At 49.4% G+C, this 24,429-nt stretch overlaps 1 protein-coding gene across 2 annotated transcripts; it reads right to left on the minus strand.

Moving 5' to 3' along the window:
• Positions 1–239: 239 nt before the first annotated feature.
• On the minus strand, positions 240–23,513 carry DHRS11 (dehydrogenase/reductase 11). 2 transcript variants are annotated; one of them, XM_048966929.1, is made up of 7 exons: positions 23,345–23,513; positions 12,283–12,492; positions 6,467–6,561; positions 6,113–6,242; positions 5,854–5,946; positions 4,860–4,925; positions 240–3,853 (listed from the first exon to the last, which is right to left on the minus strand). In XM_048966929.1, exons 1-7 carry the CDS (start codon positions 23,474–23,476, stop codon positions 3,812–3,814), a joined length of 768 nt encoding a protein of 255 aa, XP_048822886.1. In that variant the 5' UTR covers positions 23,477–23,513; the 3' UTR covers positions 240–3,811. The 2 variants fall into 2 exon arrangements, with proteins under 2 accessions (XP_048822886.1, XP_048822887.1); XM_048966930.1 differs by lacking the exon at positions 23,345–23,513 and adding an exon at positions 21,836–21,916.
• Between the last annotated feature and the right edge of the window lie 916 nt (positions 23,514–24,429).

Genomic DNA, 24,429 nt, shown 5'->3' on the forward strand with positions numbered 1-24,429 from the left:
TGGCAATTGTTCCACGACTATCTCTTCTAAAAGGAGTTTGCAGAGAGAAGGGTTTCCATCTTCTACTGAAGCAGTCTTCTGCTGTTTATACAGATGGAGATTTCTTGAGTAAAATGATCTTATCCTGCTGCCTGCCAGAGCCAACTGCATCCATGGTTCCTCCCACCCAAAATGAGAGCCGAGATCTGCCAGCAGTACTCACAGACTGCCACATAACATCTCCTAGAGGTACAGCAATGTTAACACAATTGATGACATTTATTACGTAGGAAAAACAAGGAAAGCACAAGATTAGAAAAAACAAACATGCTTTTAATTCCACAAATGCTCTCTACCTGTTTACAAGGTATCCAAAACAACTGCCTCAAATCCAGCAAGGCAGACAACTCAGCTATTCACTACTTATTTGCAAAAACATTGTGTTTTAATGACAGCAAACCTGAGCCTCTGCACTTGGACAACCTGAAAGAGGACCGGAAAGTAAAAATCCTTCATTTAACAACAGCAATAATGCACCTCGCTTCAAACAAGCGTGGGAGATTGAAAGCGTTCAATATCCAAGTCTGCACAGCAGTACTGGCTCATCCCTTGCATAGTTTTAGCCAAACCCAGCAGCCTACCTGGGGATTTCAGCAAATCCCTGTGGAGCACGGCTTCATTTGAACAGGGAAGGGCGAGTCCAATCTCCACAGGTCATCCATGAGACAACTGGATGCTATTCTGCTCTAGAAAGCAATTGCATTTTTTTTTCCCCGTGAGGAACCAAATTCACATGTTTCTGTTTGAACTCTTCACAAAAGATAGGTTTAGCTGTGAACAGTAAAAAGGATGTTATGTTTAAACACGAACTACGATATGCAACAGAAGAACTACATTGCGCCTCTCTTTTTATTCTTTATTTCCTAGTTCACAAATTAGAAGCCTACTGATAACTTGCACAGGTCGCTCTCCTGTCTGTTTCTGAACACCTTGGGTCACATTGCCAACCTTATCCCAGCCCAGGAAGAAGGCTCGAGGTGCCACCAGGTCACACGAGGCAGACAGGCCCAGCTCCCGGTGCCAAACTCCTCTGTGGGCTGCACTTCACATGGGAAAGCAGCCAGAGGCAGGAAGTCATCCGGCAGGAAAAAATCATCCCCCAAAATCTCATTCGAAATGGAAAAACATAATAGATACCATTTCAAGGACGAGATGTTTTAAAGATGTGCAAATGTTTCAAACACTCATGGAGAAAAAACACTTCCAGGGCTGCAGGTCAGCCAAGTTGCATCTGCAAGGAGTGACTATCCACACTGGCCCCTTTTCAAGGCCTTACATCTGCAGAGCAGAAAGATAAGCCAGGTCCTGTCTCAGCCATTCATTTCAACAGCTGTTGAATTTCACACACAGTTGCAGCCACCAATTCAGCCATTTCAACAGTGCTTCTCACAGCCTTGCCTATTTTTTTTCCTGCTAATTTCTCAACTCTTTCTTTTTTGACCCTCAGCTTCTAGTTCAGTTCTTTTTAAAAAACGGTGCATGCTGCACCTGTTGACTTAAACAAACTCTTGTGAAAGAAAAACCTATGGAAAAATCTCACAGTTTTCATATGAAGTACAGCTGAACATGGCAGTTTGGGGTTGGACCTTCCTTAGCAAAAGGCCTCTGGATTGTGCACCACAGCAGCATGGAGGCTGAAGAGCTTTTCCAGCTAGCACAGGCTTTTTCCACTGCACTGAGCATCGCTGGCTGCGTGCAGACCTGGACTGGCTGCTCCTTGCAGGGCACAGTCTAACTCGGTGCTGCAGGTGAAAGTCAGCTCTGCAGCAAGAACCTACACAGAGCCACCGCCGCAGCTACGTGGAGGAGGGCAGTGCATCAGAGTAGTGCAAGACTTTGCCACAGGGCATGAATTTCACTCAGAGTAAATTGAAAGGCCAAATCCAGACACAAGGTTACATGTACTAACTAGCAGAAACCGGTGACAGATGAGGGACAGAACACACCATGAGAGTGTATTTATAAAGATGAAAAGAACAGGGCCACACGGCCTTTGTTTTTACCATTACGAAGGAATGCTTTACCACTTTCCCCCTTACAGCCTTCCATGCTTGCTCACCTTTGGCACAAGGAATTCTATGCATCATGAGATTTAATTAATAATAATACTTCATATCAACACTCAGCACTTACGTAGCGCCTCTCATATTCAAAGTGCTTTACAGAACAGCTTGCGAGTCCTCACAACACCCCTGTGAGGTAGGTTAAGTATTATTATCCCCATTTTACAGATGGGTCAACTGAGGCAGAGAGGTAAAGCGACTTGCCCAAGGTTATACAGGGAGTTGGAATTCATGACATAGTGGTCTGGTCCTGGTCTCCCTTGTGGTGCTGTAACACAGATGAACTCCCACAGAGCTGCACTGGCATAAGCAAAACAATCCAAACCAAGTTTCTCTGGCTCTCAGTCCTCTACTCAAATCAGCTGATCATACCAGCTCCACCTGCAACAAGGTGTTCACCTGCTGAAGTACTAGAGGAAATCCAAAGTACAGCAGGAGAGACTGCAGCCTTAAGGCAACATGCACATTAACAGCGCCAAATGAAGTTGGGCTCAATGCAGATATGTTTCTGCCACACTGTAAGAGCAAATAAAACAACTCAAGTCACCTCCAGCTGTGCATGCACCAGCCAGGGGGCTAACACCCCCCTCCCTCGAGTTAGAGGAAACCCAGAGCAAAACAGTGGGGCCACACCAGCATAGAAGCAGTAGATCCAAAGCAAACCCTTCACTACTGCTTCGTAGCAAATGCCCCTATTAATGTATTTTCATTTTGGACAGCTTCAGCATGGTTCATTTCACTCTCTCTCTCTCTCTTTCTCTCTGAGTTTGTATCTCTGCATATAAACAAAATTCCAATATTTCCAACTTAAGAGTGATCAGCACTTAAACAGCATCATACATCTTTCAAAGACCGATCAATACTTCCAAAAAGCATCAATGCATGCAAATATCAAACATACAGAAAACGAACAAGAGTGCTGGGTGATGATACCAAGGATAAAGGTGGTCACAAGACAGCACATTTAATTTTTATTAAAAATACCAAACAACTCACTCTTACTGTACCTATGCCACTTAGAAGATCATTCCAACCTGCAAAAAATACAGGTTCTTTTCCCAAAACTATTTACCTACTTACCTAGAAAGAAAGAAACAGCAAGCACACGTGTTTATACCTCCTCAAACTTGGCAGGCACAATTCATATGAATGCAAAGGGAGGGTTTGGGAAGGCAGGGTGAGTTTGTACATTGGCTTTAGGGCAGTGGGATATGAGAGAAGAAAATATCACATCCATCATTACCAAAAAAGCATCAAAATGATGAGAAGAAACGTAAAAAATAAATGGATGACATCCACCAGAAATCTCAAACCCTAAGCACATGGAAGCTGGCAAACACCTTGTGCCACTTCACCTATGTCCAGACATCAAATAAGATCAAACCAACCTTGAAAAGAAAGCAAAAAGAAGAATAAGCCAGTCTGGAGACAATCTTCCACAAACCACTTCCCTGCATTATTTTCAAATACATTTTACTCTTACTCAGTTTCCAAAAGAGTAGGGGAGAAAGAGACTCACTACTATATATATTTTTTTTAAAACTGGCTCCATACCAGCACCAGCTGAGAGAGAGGGAGAGAAAAATAATTCTTCAAACATGATCCTTGGTACTTGAATAAAACGTTGCTAGCCAGCTGATGAAACCCACATTGCCAGAGGGTTCCAAGTGGAGTGGATACACGGTGCTGCTCACGGTCTTCTTCATTTGCTATGATATCTGTTCCGTGGGCCTCATCTGTATATCTCCAATCTAGAAGAGACCAGCACATGATTTTGCTGCAGCACTGACATATGTTAAACCTTGCACTGTGTACTCGCATGCTGTACTGTTACCGTGGTAAGCTGCACGCAAAGGAAGTTCCTGCAACTAAAAATAAGGCTGTTTAGCTGAGATACTAAAAAGAAATAAAAGTGAATGTAACTTTTTTGCCTATAGCAGAAAGGAAAAAAGAGCAAAATGCACAGAAAAGAGTATGAGATGCCACTGAACTATAAAAGTTTATAATCAAGTCTTAAGTATGGTCCTCCTCAGAGGATGAAACAGAGGCACTGCTTTTACCTTTCCTCATTAGCCCCCAGGATGACCTTTCGTGCTCTTAAGGCAAGAAGGCCAGCTTCATTAGAGACAGGACCCCTCAGCTGCTGTGCTTCTGGACTGATCTAACGTCAAAGATGGTTGCACCTTGCTCCAAAGGAGCAGAGATCATACTACGGGTTTGCTAAGCATCTCGTGATCAAAGTTTGCTTTTGCAACAGCAGCTTAGTCAACATCCTAAACTTTGACACCATTCTTCCCTCCTCCTGGTTCCCGCTCAAAGCTGGTCACTTATTTCTTGTTTCCCAGGAAAGAAGTCCCTCTGGCAGCAGAAGCACCTTGGCAGGATCCAGCCCAACACATTTGGCAACTGGCAGAACCTGAACCAGCTGTAAGACAGTCAGCAAATCTCAGACGGCACTGTCCAGAAGGGACAAGACGTGCCCGTATCCCTCCCACTCCCCCTGCTTTGCACAATCCTTCTCTGCAGTCAGAGCAATCCTGGATGGATACGTGGGTGTGGGTGGCCTAAGCAGCATGGTCCCAAAGCTGCTATAAGGGAACTGTAAACAAATGTGATCACTACTAATCCCCAGCTCCACTAAGCACACAGCTGACATGGCAGCTGCAATACTGATTAGCAAATATCAGGGCAGCAGTTACTTTTTCCTCCTTTAAATGCCTACTTAAAGCAGAGTCCTTTAACTCAACCACAGCTTACCTGTACATGAGGTGGGGCACTGAGGACATATATGACAGCATTAGCCATATCTTCAGCTTTGAGACACTGGGAAGACAGAGAAAAGAATCTAAGACAAAGAACATTTTAGGAAAAACTAACTATAAAATCACTCCCTTCATAACCATCAATAAGAAGTTTCAAATGTCACTGGGGCACTTCAAAAAAGATGGAAGCAAGCAGGAAAAAAGTAATCCATTAAAAAATTAATAAAGGAAGTGCCTGGTGCTGATCTGTTTGATGTGAATAATCTTTCCACAAAATGCTTGGAAGTGTCTGCTAGAATTAAGATCCTCAAGTGCTGGGCAGAAAAACATATGGAGACAACGCCTCTCTAAAGAGCTGAGAAGACACATCTGTACGTGTGTGTCACATATATGTGACATGTGTCTGTACAATCAAAGAGCTACGTGCTAAGACAAAGAGCAAACGAGCAGCTGCTCAGCAGAAAAGAGGGCACTCTGGGGATGGGTAGAAGAGCTGCAGTGGCTTACAGTGTGGCTAAGCAACTCGCCAAACTATGGGCACAGCAGCTCTGCCAGCTCAAGCATTGCCATCCTTACAAAAAAAATTTCCAGAGAAGAGCAAGAAATGCTATGACAGCTGCTTGCAGTACAGCACACGCTTCTTGCCCATCCGTGTGTAGACATGTTTGCTTGTTGTATTTTCTCTGTAATAAAGAAGTCACAGCCTGCAAAATTTCAAAGCTGACTGATGATTTATTTACATCATCATAGGTACATCAAAGTAAGAAAAAATATAGAGAATGAGAAACTAAACCTGAACGAGGATTTGCACAATGTTTAAAAATGAGTGCAATATCTGAGGTCTGAGTGCCAAGACTTGGAGGATGCTGACTATTCTGGAAAGCATTATGCATTCTGCAGAAATAGCTTCTTGTGCAATTCGCCAGGAGAAAGATTGTTAAACTACGATCAGAGCCACTTCCCTCTGCTCCCATATCTCCATGTCCTACCCGAATGCTCTCATAGGTTGCAGCAGCTCTCTCAGGGTCATTATCATGAAGCTTAAAAGCAAATCCTGTTTCTACCAGTCCTGGAGATATACACTGGAAAAGAGCAGAGCACATCCTAATAGGATTTGTAATTCTCCTTCAGTAATAGAAAAAACAAACACAAACTAAAAACAACAAAAGCAAAACCTCCAGAACTCTGCCCCACAAAACTCAGCAGCCCACAAAGCCAGCAGAGAGGGAGAACCCTCCCAGTACTCACTGTAGCTCGTATATGAGTCTTTGCTTCTCTGAGTTCTTGCCTCAGCCCCTCTGTGAGTGCTGTGACTGCATACTTGGTGGCACTGTAAAAGTGCACCACAGACTGTGGCACAACGCTGTGACCATTCATGCTGAGGAGAGGGCAGAAAGGAGAGTACTGAGGAGGGGGATATGCAGCCTTGAGAAAGAACCAACAGCATATTCGGTCTTTGTTGTATTTAGACAAGCAGAGGTTAAAAAAGAAGTTTGGAAAAGTCAGCCATCATGATCCTCATACCACTGAGCCCACCCAGAAAGGTGAAAGCTCCTCTGCTCTAATCCCACATGGCAGATCCTGCATTCCCACCCTGTGTACCTGTTAATGTTAATAATATGACCGTCATCGATGTTTCTCTCCTTCATGGACTGATAGGCCTCCCGGGTACAGATGCTGACAGCCATCACGTTGACCTGAGGGACAAGAGAAGTGGAGACTAAGAGCAGCAGCCCAGGCCCTGCGAGCCTCCCACCGCAACCTCCTCACAGCAACGATCAGCCTGCAGCAAAGCTGCACCAATGCAGCCCTGTCCTGCACAGCTCGTATGTGAGCACAGTCACATCCAAAAGTCCCAACGCATGGCATTTCCTATTAACACCAACAGAGGAGGGAAATGCACCCACACAGACCTCACTGCACACACAGCCCCACAGCCCACGTTACATTGCAACTGTGCTCAGGGCTGCAATAATAAAGGGTTTAGGCAGGAGAGGCACAGAGGTCCTGTTTTGTGAGACAGACCTTGGCCTCTGCCAAAAACAAATAGACTTCATAGTTTTATGGGCAAGTGTGAGGGCTGCGTGCAAGGTAAGAGAGCCCCAAACACCCCCCAGTCAGCAGTCCTTCCATGAGACAAAATTATCTCATACAGCACTGAGCACACCAGGGTTTGGAGAGCCGATAGGACGCTAGCAGTGGGTAATTAGGTCAGCCAGTTAAAGTGGAAATCCCCAGATAGCGCCTTGTCAGGGAGCCAGGCACTGCTAGGCACTGCAAACCACATGGCCAAAGAGCTTCCCATGCACAAATGAAGCCAAGGATCATCGTGTTGTTCTGAGGAGGGCCCAAGGGGGCAAGCAACTCTTGAGATGTGAAAGCCGCTGATCTGCCATGCTGCTTGCTGATATCCTCCTCCACTGGGTAAACCAAAGAAAGAAGGAAAAGGTGATGTATCCTTTAGTACACAACCCACAGCTTTCCAAGTACTTGCTCTTTGAACCATCGCTGCCCAGCACGCTGTGGTTTCAGTTATACTAAAGTCACATCACCCCTGCAAGGTGCCATCTTTAGAGCACAGATTGACAATTTGCTGGCCATAAAACACACACTCAGAGTTTCCAGGAAAGTAGAGACATGGAAATTCCCCCACCTGTAATACAAGAGCACCAAGCACCCACAGGTATGTGTGAGACCAATGAGCCTGTCAGCAGCAGTGCTAACTGCTCAAGTTTATAGTGCTTTATGTTCAAAACAGTGACCAAAAGGTGGAAACTATTTGCTGAAGCCCTTTAGAAAGGATGAAACCATTTCAGTGCAGGGCATGCTGGCAGGCCCTACCTAATGGCATGTCACTTTTTAACCAAGCAAGCAGGCCAGGCAAGTTCAAAAGCACTACTGTGAACTAAATATCCAGGAAGAAGTAAGTTTCTGATGAATCAGAAGTCAGGTGTAACTATAAATGGGAGAAGCAGCAGGAACAAGGTCGTGCAGACAGCAAGTGACTGTCTGTCATCTCCATACAACTTAGAAACAAAAACTAGGGAGAGCTAGCTAGAGGTTGGCAACACAAAAGGACAAAAATGCAGCAACAGGAGAAGAACGTTACTTGGGACACTAGAAAGCAGAAGGCAAAAAGAGACACATTTCAGAGTTTGATTACTGAGCAGCACTCTGGACGGATGACTGAGGGACAGCTGAAGGATCTTCAGCCATTGCTTTTGTCTCAGTCATTATTTCCTGTTCATTAACAGAGAATATGCTTATGGGTTTTGGTCTTTGCACAGATTAATAGTATTCTTATCTGATCCCACGTTAACATGGATTACCCAGGCAACACAATAAGTGAAGTAACCATCCTAATCCAAGTGCACTTTGATTGAGCACACAGTCACTGCCAGATATCTCAGCCATTGTACCTGGAACCATAGCGATAATTCCCCAGCACCAGGTTGAAGATTTACCTTAGCTGTGCAAGGAAGAAACAGAATCACAACTTTGCAGACATGTCAGCAGAAGCAGCACCTCAGCACTGGAGCAAAGCCCAGAACAAGCAGGGCACTTGAAATCTTGTGGATTTCACGGTGAAAGTCAAGGAGAAATGGGAGTAAGCTGCTCCAGTCTCACACATCAACCGAGTGAAGAGCCGACTTTGAGCATAATAAAATAAAAAGTAATTTTAACCCAAACTCCCTCCTCTTTGTTTTCCTCTCTGCCTCAGTGCAGTGCATCGCTGCTGCAGTCGCTGCCCGCTCCACTCCATCTCCACGGGCCACTAGAGGGTAACATCAGCCTGCCAGCAGGACGGAGCCAGGCTGCAGCACAGTGACTCACACCCAGCGATGCTGCCTTGCGTGGGCAGTTACAACATTTTGACAACTACTGGCAAAGCAAGATACTAATCAACAGCCACATGGGAAAGGCCAGAGCCCACACTGCAGGGACACAAAACAACCAGCTGGAAGGCAGCTCTTCTCCTGAAAGCACCCACAGGATTTCGGGATCCCTATCCCACTTCAAAACATAGAGCAGGCACTCAAGAACCTAAAAATACGCCTGGAAAAGGAGCAGGTTCTAATGGCTACATCAATTCTAGAAACAATACAAAGGCTGTTTGTTGCAAATATCTGCACAAGACATTTTTCAGCACGTTTCTGTTTTAAGAACAGTAAGTTCAAAGGTCTCTTGGAAAAGATGGTCAGTACATCTGCACTCTGGGTTCATGCAGCAGGTCTGCAACCACGGCATGTGTTTGCTAATGCAACAGAAACAATAAGGGCACATTGTAGTAATTAATGAGTTCCCACTGTCAGCCTGGGAGAACATAAAGGATTCAGTTTCTGGAGGTGCTGAGCACTTTGCTTCCCAGAATCAGTGTTTTTTAAGATATCAAACTGAGCATCCCAGCTCCTAAGCACACACACAAACGCAGGTTACAGAACACACATCCATGCACAGATGGTTTATAAAAGCAACAAGAACAGAGCCTCACTGGCCGGTGAATAATGCCAAGAATCAAACCCATTCAGTGCCTACAGCAGTGGGAGGATGTGTGCTGCAGTCCTTTGTGCTTGGAACAGTGCAAGTGGAAAGTTCAGCTTGAATTCCTGGCTATAAAGGTCAGTAGGCAAAACGTGAAGGAGCTGCTCAGATCTCAGAGCCCCAAGTCAGTGTGTACACAGCACCGGATCGGGGACAGCCGGAGGACTTTGCTCCAGCCTGACATAAAGCACAGGCTCACAAACAAGTGGAGAGAAAAGAGGGGGAAGCTGTAAATCGAAAGATGAAGGGCTCAGAACCACGTCTGAGATAAAATGCTCCCTTCTCTTGCACACACTGAATCTGCTATCTGACAGCTCAGCTGCTCAGCAGCGGTGGGAACGTGATTTTCCTAACTTGAAGCTCCTGCAGACCAAGAAGAATAAACTCCTGGAGATTATTCCCTTTAGAACAAATACCAGACAATAAGGAACTGGAACATTAAAGAAGAGGAATAAGTAAATAAGAACACGACTTCAACTGCTAGATGTATACTGAGAGAGGAGCCTGGAAAAGAGACAGCCAGCCTCAAAGCTCATAAAAAATGCATGGAAAGAAAAATCAATTTAACAAAAAGAAAAAAAATGCCTTTAATTTAAGGCCCTAATGCCTCCCAAATCAATACGTTGATGGCTGTTTAGAAACTTTCCCCATCTTGCATCCCAGCAGCACACAGAAGCTCTCCATCCACATTTCTAAGCACGCTGCTCACAAACACCTTTCTCCAGAAACCACCTTTGGAAGAAGCCTCCCTGCTCCTGGTCAGCAGCCCATGAAAGGTGCTGGCAGCTTTCCCCCATTCTGACCCTGAAAGCAGCAGAGCACACAGCAGAAATGGATGTGGTGAGCGCTCCCCTGGGCTGGCGTGTTGCAGCAGGGAGAGTTGTTGGTGCAAATCCATCTTCCCCTGACTCTGCTGCCACCCCAGGGGCCAGTACATGGAGCTTAGGTGTCTCAGCCTATTCCCCTAGCTAAAACAGCAAGAGCAATTTTGTCAAGCAAGTGAGTGCAGACAAAACAGTGCAGATCACCTCTGGGAATAGAACATACCCCCAGTCTAGATTCCTAACCTGCTCCAGGGATGTGAAATCTTGCCTCTCTCCTGCCACACCACAGAGCAGTTCCAAAGGGCACACACACAGCAGTGCCCACAAGGAGGAGGACCCCACAGGTTCCCAAATCCCACTTCTGGCCACCACAAATAACAGCACGGAGTGTATCCTACTGGGCAATCCCCTTCCAAATCCTTGCTCCTGAAAATTAGTGGAAGATGAGAGCAAAGGAGTGCTCCCACCTGAGCTCCGGGAATGGAGCACAGAGAGAAGGCAGCAGGCAAATGCCTCATCCCTGCACCAGCCTGCCCACTTCAGAAAGAACAAAAGGTCAGAGGAACAAAGGAAAGGGAGCATGAGTGACACAAAGCAACACACTGAAGCTTCCAGACAAGACAGAATGACAGCGACCAGGACAAGGTGCAGGCGACCCACAGGGCCAGGCTCGCAGCAAAACAACGCTGGGAAGTGCCCTGCTTTATTCCAACTCAGCCTCAGCTACACTTCACTTAATTTTCTTTAAAGATTCCATGGCAACTGGGAGCAGGGAGATGCGTCGGTGCAGTGACCCGGGCTGGGCAACCCACAAAAGCCTGGCTGGGCAGACAAAGCCAAGCAGAGCCTGCTTTGGCTGCAGTCGCAGCAGTGAGCAGAGCAGCCAACATCCTAACAAGAACTTAATTAGACACAATACAGCAGCTCTCACCCTGGCAGCAGGAGTCTGAGGCCTCTGTGTGCCTGTTCTGCTTTACACAGCCCCTGGAACTGCTGCTGGATGGAAGGCCACCAGCTGCCATGGGGCAGGCAGATCCAGGCTGGCTCTGCTGTCAGACACAGGGGCCCCAAGCCTGCAACTTCTAACAACTTTTCAAACAGACATCTTTTTCCTTCACTACAACAGAGCTGCTGCTGCTGCTGCAGAGGCACTGTGGTTTACTGAAAGGCTCAAGTACAAATCCTGTTCCCCATGAAGATGATGCTTTCACATACAAAAATATGGAGCATACAAGGGGAAATCTACCTAAAGCAGCTGCAAGGCAGCAGCACGCAAACATGCACATGTCCCACAGCTGTGCATGCCAGGTGTGTGCAGAGCAGGGCTGCCACACAGTGACAAGTCCCAAAAGAATGCAGGGAGCACCTCAGGGCAGCAACGCCCTGAGAGAAGTGCTGCCTGTGAATGGCACGAACAATTCACACTGCTTCTCTGTTTGGCAGATGAAATGGGTTTGCTGGTATTGAGCTTTAACCAGATTACAGGCAGAAAATGAAGCTTCAAAGACAAAAGCATTACAGCTTTTTAAGCCAAAAAGAATCTGCCTGTTTTAAAACCCATTGCTAAAACTAACAGGATTAGCTACAAAAGCCAGTGTTTGTATTCAATTTCCTATTCTGAGGGGGAAAAAAAAGCCAGGCTCATCACTCTGTAGAAAGACACTGATCTAAAGGAAAAACACTACTGAAGGTATTGAATATTTTCATGCTCCAGGGTGAAGGCGAGTGGCTCAGCAGTACATGATGCCTTTCCACTTCCTGCCTAGCCAGCACAAAGCCATGGCAGGGCCAGAGGGGGAGTGGTCCTCAGCTCCACGCACAAAACAGATGGGCACAATGGTGCTGGTGAATGAAAGAAAATCATCTATGCAATCTAGACAAGCTGAGCATAGTTTAAATAAGTGGAAAGCCAATGTGATCCCATTAAAAAATAAAAAATAGAAATGTGACAAAATATTTTCTGGTCCCTTCATCTACTTCCCACATACGGCTGTTTGCGGATCCCAGGCCACTGCTCACACACAGCTCCTGCTCTCCCACAGCACTACTCACGTCTATCATCGTCCGCCAGCCCTCTGTCTTCCCTGAGAGCAGAGGCTCCGGGCGCGCCAGCCCTGCGTTGTTGATGCACACATCAACTCCCTGGTGAAGGGTCTTGATGGCAGAGAACATGGACAGGATCTCCTCTTCGTTGGAGAGATCACACTTGTATGGGATGAGGGTCCCAGGGTAGCCGGCACTCTGGCATTCAGCTGCCAATTTCTGAGGAAGAGAGAAAGGAAGAAAACATCCATCAGCCTTCTCTGTTTGGGGATAGGCCCAGGAGAGCAGAACTGCTTGGAAGCAGAGCAGAGGTGACTGCTGCTTGGAAGTAGCACTGTGATTATGTACTTGCATGAGAGCAGAACCAAAGAACTGCAAACCCAGGCACAATGCGTGCAGCACATCCAAGCACACCACAAGCCTCACAGTGCAGTGGGAACAACAGGGGCTACAGTTTATTCCTGGAAGCTCTGAGGGCTGCAAGCTCAGCCTGATGCAGCCTCCTCCGTGGCCTGTAATGCTGCAGGAGGTATGTGGTGGCCTCAGCAACAGAGCTCAGTCTATTACAAATGAATGCTTGTAGACTGTAGCTTTGCATTGGCTTTAATGTATTAACCTACTTCTTTCAAAGAAGGAACACTCTTGTGCTGCCCACCATGCTAAGCCATACAGCTGGATGGGAGCAGGTGCTGGCAAACCACCAGTAAATGCTGCTGTAGGACCGGGCTGATGTGCTGCAGGGCTGCCACACCGCCGAGGGGATGAAGGACACAGCAACCACATGCCTTGCAATTCCTCATCAGCCATTACCAACAGTCATCCCAAGCCTCCAGATCTCAGATATAAAGCAAACGAAAGGCCGAGCGCCGCTGACAGCCCCATGCTAACGACGCAGCCAAACCTCCACACGGTGCCCCTTTCCCCTGACGCTAACAAGAAGCAGCATCTCAGCTCTGATGTGTCACAGCGGAGACGGTGACAGCTTCCAGCACGGCGGGGCCACATGATGTCTGGGATCCACAGAGATGGACTCCGGCTACAAGCGTCCACCACGTCACTCAAACTGCACCGCCTGCAGCACTGTCCCCAATGTGACATCTCAGTGCAATGCAGCTCTGCTGGCATCGGCTCACTCTGAGGCAGGATGGCAAGTTGGTCACCATGTCCAAAAAGGGGGGAAAATCCATCTGCAGCTTATGAGCTGACTCCCAGCATTGAGCCCTGAAATGTTTTCTTGACCCCAGCCCTTCCAGAGGCTCTTTTTGGTGATCAGCTCCTCACAGCAAAGTTTTCCCCACGCCACCCTCCCTCTCAGCACCCAGAACACATGGCCTCACAGCAATAAAGGCACAAAGAGCTCTGCTTGGTAAATGATTTTCAACCTTTCTCAATCCCTAAGACCGAGGCAGAGGTGATGCAAGCTTCTGACTGCAAGTTTAAGCCCCCTCTGGTTTGCCATGCTCGGCGTTCAGCAGCAGATTGCAGGTCTCCACAGATCTCAGGCCACAAGCTGAAACCATCCTGAGCCTAAAGATCTGCTCCTGCAGCCACTGCCCTTCTGGTACAGCTCAGCGGAGGCACTGCAGCAGCACAGGAATTATTACTGCTGTCACAGCATCAAGCCAGGAGAGGACAGGCACAACGAGTTCCGCCGGAGATCGATGCATCCCAACAGCATCTTGCTCTCAGGAGAGCCCCACTGCAGCTGAGCTCAGCAATATTTCTGCCCAACGGAGAACAAAGGTGCCCCCAGCACCGAACCAACCCCACACCCTCTCAGGGCTGGTTTCACCTTGCTGTATGTGCAATCTTGTTGGCTATGTGCTGGTCGTGTCTGAAAAATATATGTATTTTTAAAGATCAAAGTGCACCCTTTAGAAAACAGTTTGGGAAAAATCTGCAAGAGTGACATTTAGGAAATTATAAGCAGAATGAGGGGCTGCTGGAGGATGCTGAAAGTACAGCAGGGATAAGGCCTTGCTCCTGCAAACTTAAAGATGGGAAAAACTGGGGAAGGCTGCCCTCCCTCTCATCCTTCATAACCTTCAGGTGAGACAGAGAGCAGCCAAACCCAGCCCTGCTGCACCCACCCCTCCCCTTAAGTCACAGCAATGATTTTAAAAGATAAATACAAGCACGGGGAATCCAAGTGAACCCCCCAGGAGAGGACTTGTGCCAGGGGAGCTGGCTGGAAGGAGACAGAGCCCAGGGACGCAGCCGGGGAAGGCCAGACAAGCTCATCTGCGGCCCAGAGGGAGCTGCCATGTTCAATATCTCAGTTTCCATGTTCTGCTGTCACTTTCTGCTACTCGGTGCAGCTCTCAGAACAACTCCTGGACGGAGGCAGGAGGGGCCCATACACCACATGCCATAGCACAGAGGCATGCAAAGGAGCTGCTAGCCGTCCTGCACACCTCTCCTCAGCTCAGGGCTCAGATACACCACCAGAAAGCTCTGCCTCACCTGCAGCGAGGCTCCCCTGCCACCACCAGCCTCAGAAAGCTGCCCACAAACAGCTCCCCAGATCCTGCTTTTCCTGCCTGGTTTCTCACTGCCTCAAATGGGAATCAGCACGGATCCTTTCATCTCTCAGGCTGCACTCATGCTAACAAATTCCCTTTGAAAACGAAGCGCTGAGCAGCGCTGACACCAGGCTGAGCTGAACGTGCAGCACACGTCTCCAGATAAAGCCATCACAGGCTCTTCAAAGGAACATCAACCACGGCTCGGTTCGTCGACACACGTAAAGGCAGTCTCTTAATTAGGGAGCCTGCAGATTTATTTTTTTTCCAGAGCAATAGTTAAGCCCCTCAATGAATGCTCATTCCACTTAAAGAAAAGCCACATGTGCAAAGAAGAAATAAAAGCTGCTTTCCTAGATCTCAGAAGCAACTTGAAAGCGAGTGTGTATCACAGCACCAACCCAGCCCAGAGCCAGCACCTCCATCAGCTCTGCACCACGCCACTTCCACCTGCTTGGAGATGGGTCTGCTGGCACTGCTCAGCCCAAAATGAGACAACAAAGGAATAAGAATTACAGCCTAGGTTACAACGTTTAACTGAGAGTCACTCATCACACTGATGCAAGCCCCCTAATTCTGGTGTGCATGCAGCTTTAGGCGGTGTTCATGGAGTTTCAAGCTAGCTGGGGAAGATCAGCTCTCTGCTCTGGGCATCTAAATTGCTGGTGAGAAACAGTGAGCCAAAATGGCAGCACGCACACGAGATGCACAGACCACAGTGCACCTCCTGCTCACAGCCCAATTTCTCCATCTCACCGTGATTTATCTCAATCCTCAGCAACGCTGAACGAAGGAATGAGCAAATGAAAAAGGCACCCAACACCTACACACAGGTGGGACAGAAAAGAATCCCTGGTCGTGATGTTTACCAGACATTTTTTAGCTGTCTACTAAAAGGCTGAAAGGACGCCTCACACCTAATGGATGATTTCCAAACATCAGGGCTCGGTTTGTTCTTCCAAGAGTGAACACTCTTTGTGCACAAGACATTTACAGAGGGCACAGCACCATGCATTTACATTCAGTCCTGGTGACATGGTTCTACAAAACTAATTGATATAAACATTTCAGGGGACTCTTAAGGGGAGGCAAAAAAGAAAAGCGTCACGTCGGGCTTTATTTGGCAAACCATCCTATTAACTTCAGACACATTTAGTTCAGAGAGATTAAAACCAGCAGAAACCATTAGGTAATTTTTAATCTGACCTGCCATTCATCACAGGTACTTGCATCCTACTGATTTAGGCTATCCTTAAATACAGAGCTGTACCAAGAAACCAAGTGGAAAAAAACTGAAGTCACCCCAATTACATTTGCTATCTAAAGGAAATGAAGGAGAAAAAAACCTAATGAACAGCACCACAGATGTAAAAGAAAACCGGGGGCTTAAAAATCCTTTCACTTTACTGATTGGCAAGTTTGAAGCTTCTTTTAATTAAGTTTTAATACCAGTGCAACAGCGTATAGCACATAAAGCTGGGGTTTATTCCAGCCATTTCCATGGCGAGTTCAGTGACCAAAGGCAAGACTCAGAGCTCAGATTCCTCTTCTGCAAAAGGGAGATAATCGCACTGAGCCCCTCCCAGGAGCAGCCGGGGACCTGGGGCTTTTTGCCTGTATATGATCAGTACCTCAGATTTCTTCCAGCTCTCTTTGTATGGCGTCAGGTCCCCAGACAGGGCCTCCACAGGAGTCTCAAAGGACTGTGTAAATGAATAAAACGGTGAAGTGATTCTCCTTACCTCTCCTGAGCTTTAGACCAATGCTTTTTACTTATTGTTTGCAAATTGCTGCTCCTTGGCTCAGATCCTCTTCTGTTCCAAAATGAGGCAGAATGGTAGGAATAAGAAAGCATGGAAAATAGGGTTCAAATGGAAAAGCAAACATGCAGTGCTCAGCTGGGGGCACCAGCAGGAAAACCTACGAAGGAGGAAGCATTAGCACTGATTTCAGACTGTTTGCCTGAAGTGCATCTGAAGCACAGACTATTTAACCAGGGAGGCTGAATTATTTTTATGCTGCTCCAGAAACTCTCAGCACTGTCAAAGGAAAGAAAAAGCTCAAAACCTGGAGAAAATTGAGGTCCCTCTATTTTTTTTTTATCCTTCAGCACTCTAAATGTACTTATTTTACAGACCTTGCAAAGACACAAAGGTGGCACACAAAATCAGCACGTTCCATAAATAATCCCAAGAAAACAGATCCCACTTCATACAAGAGAAGAGAATACAAGCCTGGAAAATTTCTTGGACATCTCTGATGCTTCCCTGCTCCCAGCAGTGAGAAACAACGCAGATGGGCACCCAGGGTGCAGCGTGGCCTCCATCAGCACCAAGTGACGCCTCGGCATCTCATGCTGGATGCTACCCAGGCTCTGCAGCTGGACCCTGTAGCAACACCTACCTTTGGACCACACAACAAACCCGTCCCATGGACACTGACTCCTGTCCACAGCTGGGATGTGGCCCAGGTTCATTCAGCTGGCTTCAGCTCAGGAATCTCAGCCAGGCTCCTGGGTAAAGAAGCGTCTGGTTGTGCAGTCATGTCCTCCTCATGCTATTAGCAGTCCCCAGAGGGCTGAGGAGCTGAGCTGCTCTTTCTGAGCCCTCTCTGCTCCCTGTACTTTTCAGCAGTTCAGCATTCAAGACATTTTTTTCTAGCTCACAATTTTAAATTTCTAGTGGTGCACACACAAGCCAAATCACTGTATTTCCATCACCCTGGAAGCTCCTGCTACCTAAAGGCATTCCAACAATTGCTCCTTACGTCAAGGGTGAAGGCACTTTTTTTTGGTGCTTGCTCAGATCACACTGCTGCAGACAGGAGCAGAGGAGAAGGAGAAGCACTGCCACTACTATGACAGCTCATTAGAGCAATATTCCTTGCTTATTCTGAGCTATGACTATCCTAAAACAAGCATGGTGGGTGCCTGCCCACTTCTCAGCTCCAAAGCACATACAGCAGGTTCCCATGCAGCCAGGCACGTGGATGTTTTCCTCCCTCAGCGCTCCCACGCCCTTGCAAAGGCTGCAGCTGCTGTCCCACAGCCACTCCGGCCCTCAGCAGCCCTCGCAGGGGGGCTCAGGAGGAGGCTGTGCCTCCCTGCATGCAGAGTGACAGCTCATGCATCTTGCTGCACCGCCGCCCGCTCCAGCGCACATTGCCAAGGCAACCTGAGCACACATCGCCGCACCCAGCAGATAACAGCACACATCTCCGTGCTACATGCTTTGTAACCAAATGCATCGCCGCGTTTGTGCAGGAGATGCTGGAGCACCCACACGGGCAGCAGGTGTCTGTCCACATCTCTGCCACGAGCTCTCCTGGGGCCTTTCTGCTCGCAGCCTTCCTGTTCACACCTGTGGGACACTGAAGCAGCCCTGGACACCCCACAGCGCACTCTAAGCTCCTCACACAAGGAACCAGGCCAGGAAAACCTGAGCACACCTTGTCCTTCGGAGGGAAAGTAGCCAAGAAACTCCCCAGGGCCGGACCAAAACTCACCCCTCGCTACCATAAAGCAGCAGCACATCCCTGCTGCAGGAGCCTACAGCCAGCCTCTGACTTCCAGCACTCCACGGCCCAATTTATTCTTCATTTTCCAGCCAGGCAGCACTGAGTGTTTGCCCACACAGCGCTGTGAGGGCTGGGCAGGAGCTGCGCTCCCCACGCCTTTATCTGTCTCATCAGCTTCTGCTCTGCACCTGTGTAATCCTGAACGAATCCTCTTCAGAAAAGAAAGATTAGCACATGCTTGCACTGCAGCAGGCCTTCCCTCCCAGGCTCTCCAATATCCCCCAGCAGTAAAACTCAGGCGCAGGTCCTGAATTGCAGCATGCTCAGGATTTACAGCCCAGAGATGAAGGCTCAGGCACACCGCAGCACGAGCATTGGGACAGCGTGGCTGTGGGTGCCACACATTGCGACCGAGAGCCTGCAGGGCCGCCAGCACGACGCCAGGCAGCGGGCACGGCAGGATCAGCACGGGCACATCCGCGCCGCTGCTAATCCTGAGCTAAGCCACCAGCCCCAGCAGGGCTGCACTGATTCGCGTGAGCGCAGCAGAGAGCAAAGTCTGGCGAGCAGAGCCACAGCACAGGTCCTGTGCTTCCAACTGCCACTCTCATCCCCATTTCACGCCATGCAACAAGATTGAGCTTTAAATCCATACAGGAACAACCGGGACGAGCGAGAGACAGCATCGGGAAATGAGCAGCAGCACTCCTCGTAGGGATGCTGGCAGGAGCTGGGGTTAAATCCTCAGTGCCCTTTTACCTCTACAGAGCTTTGCCTGTTAACAAACCCCAGCAGACAGAACACACAATGAGATAGTTCCAAATCACGTGAAGGGGGAGGGTGGATGAATGGAAGCAGTTTTAAAGCAACCCTTCCCCCCCACACCTCACAGATGGGGAAAGCCATCAGACAGCTGAGCACTCATTCCTGCTGCACAGAGCGGTGCTTATGGGATCTCTCATTTTATCAGGAAAGGATCTGGTCAGGGATGAGCGGCAGTGACAGCACCTGTGAGGCACGGTGGCCACTACCCTTCCAGAGGCTAAGGATACTCTGAAGGTCATTCATTCACAAGCAGAATCTGCCTTAGGATTATCCTGCTGAGACCTGCAACCGCTGCCTTAAAAATAACTGAGGGTCCCCTTGCAGACCAGCAGCTCAACCAGGCTGTGCCCTAGGGATGGATGGGACATGCACAGCTCAGATGGGACATGCAAGGCCACAGCACAGGGCCTGCTGGAACCAGGCAACCTCCTGCCTGGGGACTCACACACAACGCAGTGACATTCCACACTCACCTGCTATGAAACAACTCGGCTTTCACATCAATTGCCCCAAAGCACCACAAGGCCAAGAGCACCCCTCACAGCCTGGGCCAGAGCCCAGCTGCCGTGCAATGGCTGCAGGGGACACATACAGCATCTGTCCCTTTCCCCTCCCACATAGACACAGCGAAGGGAGCCCTCGCCTCCTCAGGGGCCAGGCTGCTCCAGCCTGCAAGCAACAGCTCAGCTTATCAAAGGCTATTTCTTGAGCAAGATCTAACCTTGAGGATGCAGTCCCCGGTTATAAATGTTACCTTTGATCAATAACTGTCACAAATGCATTAGAATCAGTCAGTTAAACCTTGTAATTTAAGCAACATTTATGGCTTCCTGGACAGCTCTATCATCTCCTCGATGACAACAGCCACACGATATCCATCTCTAAATCTCTCTGGTGCTCTCCAAAGCAGTGGCAGCCCCACAGCACACAGGGCTCGCTCCCCGCAGGCACAACTTGTCCCATTGCAGCTCATACCTCCCTGTGCTCCCAAAGCACCAGGGTACATCCAGGGCTGCTCTCAGGCCACGAGATGTGCGATGGAGGCACTACCAGTGATGTGCTGCCTTTGGTCCATGGGATGTTGCAGCTCACACTGCAGCCCCAGCTGGTGGGTGACAGCACAGCCACCAAGGATGGGGAGCAGCTTCACGTGCAAAAAGCTCTGGGCTAATTCATGGAGCATTTAAGCTCACTTCCGACTTGAAATACACAAAGAAGAGTAGAGAGCACTCCATAAGCCCACATGCCAAGAAGTCTGTGGCAGTTGCTAACAACTCCAGGCTTTGCACTTTGAGCAAGCTTTCAACCCAAATTATCTCCCGGCGTGCAGGAATGAAGTGAAATCATTTTAATTGTCTTTTGCTCCTCAAAGTCTGGCTGCAGCCCAAGAGCCACCGCTGCTGGCCCACACACACCGAGCTGCAGAGCGGCACAATGGGTCAAACAAAGGGCGGCTGTGGGGAACCGGCCGGGCTGAGGGCTGCACAGGGGTCAGCACTGCAGCTCAAACACACAGCCACGCAGAGGAAGTGAACTGTCACCATACCTGCAAAGATAATGGGGTGTATGGAGAGAAAAATAAATCAAACCCGGTTTGGAAAGAAGAGGCAACACCGCAGCACAGCGCTGGGTTCCATCTGAGCTTCTCTGTATGGCACAGAACAAGGCTGCTGCAGTGCCCGTGAGCCAGTAACAATTCAAAAGTCAAATAAGGAGCACTGGAGTCATGACACAGGCTTAATACCAGAACCACAGCTTTGCAATTCACTCGTTATCTTGCCTCGAGCCCTTATCTGATTTTCCAAGAGATTAAGAAATCTTGACATAGCATTTATTGCCCGCGTTAAACTCCCCATGAGACTGCATACTCTTTCAGTCATTTACAGCAGGCTGTAAAGCCACCATGTAGAGTGGTTCCTGCAACTTCTCCTTGAAATGGATGACTCCAGTGCACAGCATTAAAAAAAACAACTTATGCTCATTACTACAAAGTGAGCACCATATCCCTGTTTTTCAATCGCATCATTTGCACTCCTCCCATCTCAAGATGTCTTGGTTTATTTTTCTGGGTGCACTCTTCCAAACATCACTAATTACTGCAGTATTTAGTGAACTATTCAATCTTAAGAGAGCAAAAAGATCTGTCCTGTAGCACCTACCGCCAAGATGCTCCAGCCCTCCTTGTGCCCACACCTCACAGCACCGAGCTCTCAGCTCCCCAACACCACCCTCATCCTGCCATTGCCCTGCAGCCCCTCACCACTCTATCTTGCCCTTTGTGGCCAAAGCCCTCCTAGAAGCAGCACATCCTCCTCATCCCACCAAGGCTCCTGCCAGGACACCTTCCTAGAACGTGACCAGAAACAACAGCTTAGAAAACAGCAGCCAGAGTTAACAGATGAGTGTATTTCATGGTTACACGATAACTAATTGGGGGAAAGGAACAATGCTCTCATTTCCATCCCACTGCTCTGTGTGCCCAAAGCCCATCCACAGGCAGCAGCCTCACGGGTCAGGCTCCTCCACATCGCCCACGCTCTCCGAGATTATTCATACAAACACATCCAAAGTCTCAAGTCCCACTGTAGGCTCAAATCTGAGGCCTGAACATCTCTAAAGAGAAAAAATAAGCCGAAGCTCCTGGAGAAAAGCTTGGTTATCACACACAGATCTCCCAAAGGTGCAGCAAGAAGCCCGACCTGCAGCAGGATGAGGGACAGAGCCGTCCCGCGGTGACCTTGAGCCAGCCTGAACTCCAGTCCCATCCAGCAAGCAGCACCTCTGGCATTTTCTTCCTCTTTAAGGACACACACTGCACATAAATAAAACCAGAATAGCAACAGAGCAAAACACAGCCCAGACACCTACCAAAACAAATGGCTGCAAACACGAGTCAGTCCTGAGAGCCTGGGAGAAAGAACCAACCAGGGCCAGCCACGAGCCTCACTGTTTAACTCAAGCACTTGACAGATGACAGCAGCAAGAGGTGAGCACTCAGTGCTGCTCAGCACAGCCATGTACTGAAACAACCCAGAGAGATCATCCATCACGTGGCTGAGTCGTGTGCAGCACCAAACCGCTGGGAGATCCCAAGGAACGCCATCCCAGGGAGCAGCTCAGGAGGTTCTGTTGGTACCTTTTATCCTCCCTGCAAGTGGCGTGCATCCTTCTGACTGACGAAGAATAGAAGTTCTGTTTCTTCAGTACATTACTGTTTTAGTCTCACTGGAAGCTTTGTTTCTCAGGGTCTTTTGGCAATTCATTCACAGTGTGGTCGGCTGTGCAGAGCAGCACCATCCCAATGGGTCAGGGCAGCAGAAGCACTGTGCGCACAGCGCAGCCCCGCACTGCTGCCACAGCTCTGCACTGCCTGCAGCTTTCCTCCCCGCAGAGCCGTGCGAGCCCTCCCACGGCCCCATCCGACCCTGAGTTGTCAGATCTCTGTTTCCCGTGCAACGCAAGCAAGCAAAAAAGAAAAGAAACAGCCTTAAAAAAAAAAAAAAAAAAAAAAGAAATCAGCACTTCCTTAAACCCCATAGGGCGGCACGGATTCATTTGCTTCCCAGCACGCTTCCACACCCCCTGGACGCACCAACACGGGATGCAGCCTCCCTGCCCCAACAGCGCGGCTCCGAGCAGCAATGAGCGCGCTCAGCTCCGCCTTCCTCTGAACAGCAGCTGCGGTTTTGCTCTCGCAGCCGCACAGCGATGCCCACAAGTGCCCCGAATCGCGGCCGGGCACCCGAGATCTCCCTCACCCCTACGGCAACACGTGAGCTCTGCGAGTCGGCTCTCGGGATGCTCGTCGGAGGAGTAAAGAACACGTTAAGGACCGAAGTCTTATTCTAACGTTAACGAAGCGCGTGAAACCCTCCGAGCACCGCTTCGCGTGCCCTTGAACGCTGCCCAGCCCGGCCCGCTCCCCGCAGGATGAGCCCGCCCGGACAGATGCGGCTCAGGGAACGGAGCCGGCTCCGCTGCTCGGGCCGCTCCTACGGCACCGCGACGGGAGCCCGCAGCGCCCGGCGAGGCACCGCTCCGAGGGCGCTCCGCCCGCCGCCCCCGTCCGGTCCCGCCGGGAAAGGCCTCGCGGTGAGGCACGGCAGGGGCGCGCCCCGATCCCCCCCCCTCACGGGGCCCAAGGAAGCTCCGCTATCAGACCCGCCGCGCCCCTCCCGCAGCCGAACCCCCCGGCCCCGCCCCGCTACCTCGATCTTGTCCACGCTGCGGGCGCACCCCACCACCTTCATGCCGTGCTGTACCAGCGCCCGCGCCACGGCCGCGCCGATGCCCACCGAGGCGCCGGTGACCAACGCCACGCGCCCGGTCCACCGCTCCATGGCCGCGCCGCCGCCGCCACCGCGCACAATGCGCCGCCCGCCGCGCGCCACGCCCCCGCGCCGTGACCACGCGCCCCCCCTTTGACCACGCCCTTTGGCCACGCCCCCTCCCTTTGGCCACGCCCCTCCCCGCGCGCTGCACGCACCGAGTTCGTCCGGGCTCAGCCGCAGCCGCTCCGCGGTCCGTCGAGGCGTGCAGTGCGGAGCCTTGGGAACTGCCGAAAAGCAAAGCAAAGGAAAAGCGAACGATGCAGGCGTTACAAAGAAGTCTAAAGATCCCCGAAAAGATACCGCAGCCACAAGGGCGAGGGCGGTACAAACAAATCACCGCAGCTGCTGAAGAGCACCTGGGCAGCGGCAGCAGAAAGCTGTGCGATGCCCCAGGACAGCGGGGCCGCGAGCACCAGCAGCGCTCAGCTGTGCCAGGCTGCGGGGCACAAGCAGAAAGCGGCTGTGCCGGCTGTTAGCAGCGGCTGTTGCTGCTGTGAGCAGCATCACATTAAGATAGGATTGTTGTATGTTAATAGCTTTTTGGTTTTTTCTCTTAATGTTTTATTGCATACCTGATCTAACGGAGGGCCCGGCTGGCCGTCAGGTGGGATTAAAAAAAATAAAAATAAAATGATGAAGCTGAAGCCCATCCATGAACATATTTCCACATCCTATTTTCTAAAACGGCTACAAAACAGCCTCAGCACTGTGCATTAAGAGTACAATGAAAATTATGAGGTTTTATTATTCTGAATACATTTGTGTCTCAATTTCTCTATGCATCTGTAATTTTTAGAGTAGCACCACAAGAAATACCCCCCCCATCCCCAACACCTCTCCCACATTCCCTACCTTTGCCACTCGTCAGATCCTCCTCTTACACACGAGTCAGACCACCAAATACTACAGCAATAAGAACAAGATAGGGTTGAAAACTTCACAGCAAAGCACTCACGTTCGAT

Source organism: Lagopus muta, chromosome 20 (assembly GCF_023343835.1).
Source record: "Lagopus muta isolate bLagMut1 chromosome 20, bLagMut1 primary, whole genome shotgun sequence".
Lineage (NCBI taxonomy): Eukaryota > Metazoa > Chordata > Aves > Galliformes > Phasianidae > Lagopus > Lagopus muta.

What these genes read in the sequence shown, in the direction of transcription:
- DHRS11 (XM_048966929.1), bottom strand. Translation starts at nt 23,476, where the DNA reads ATGGAGCGGTGGACCGGGCGCGTGGCGTTGGTCACCGGCGCCTCGGTG. An exon ending in GCTGGCGGACGATGATAGAC is followed by an intron (nt 6,562 to 12,282) that starts GTGAGTAGTGCT and finishes CTTGTCCCTCAG; the next exon opens with GTCAACGTGATGGCTGTCAG. An exon ending in GTGCCCCACCTCATGTACAG is followed by an intron (nt 3,854 to 4,859) that starts GTAAGCTGTGGT and finishes GGTCTCTTCTAG; the next exon opens with ATTGGAGATATACAGATGAG.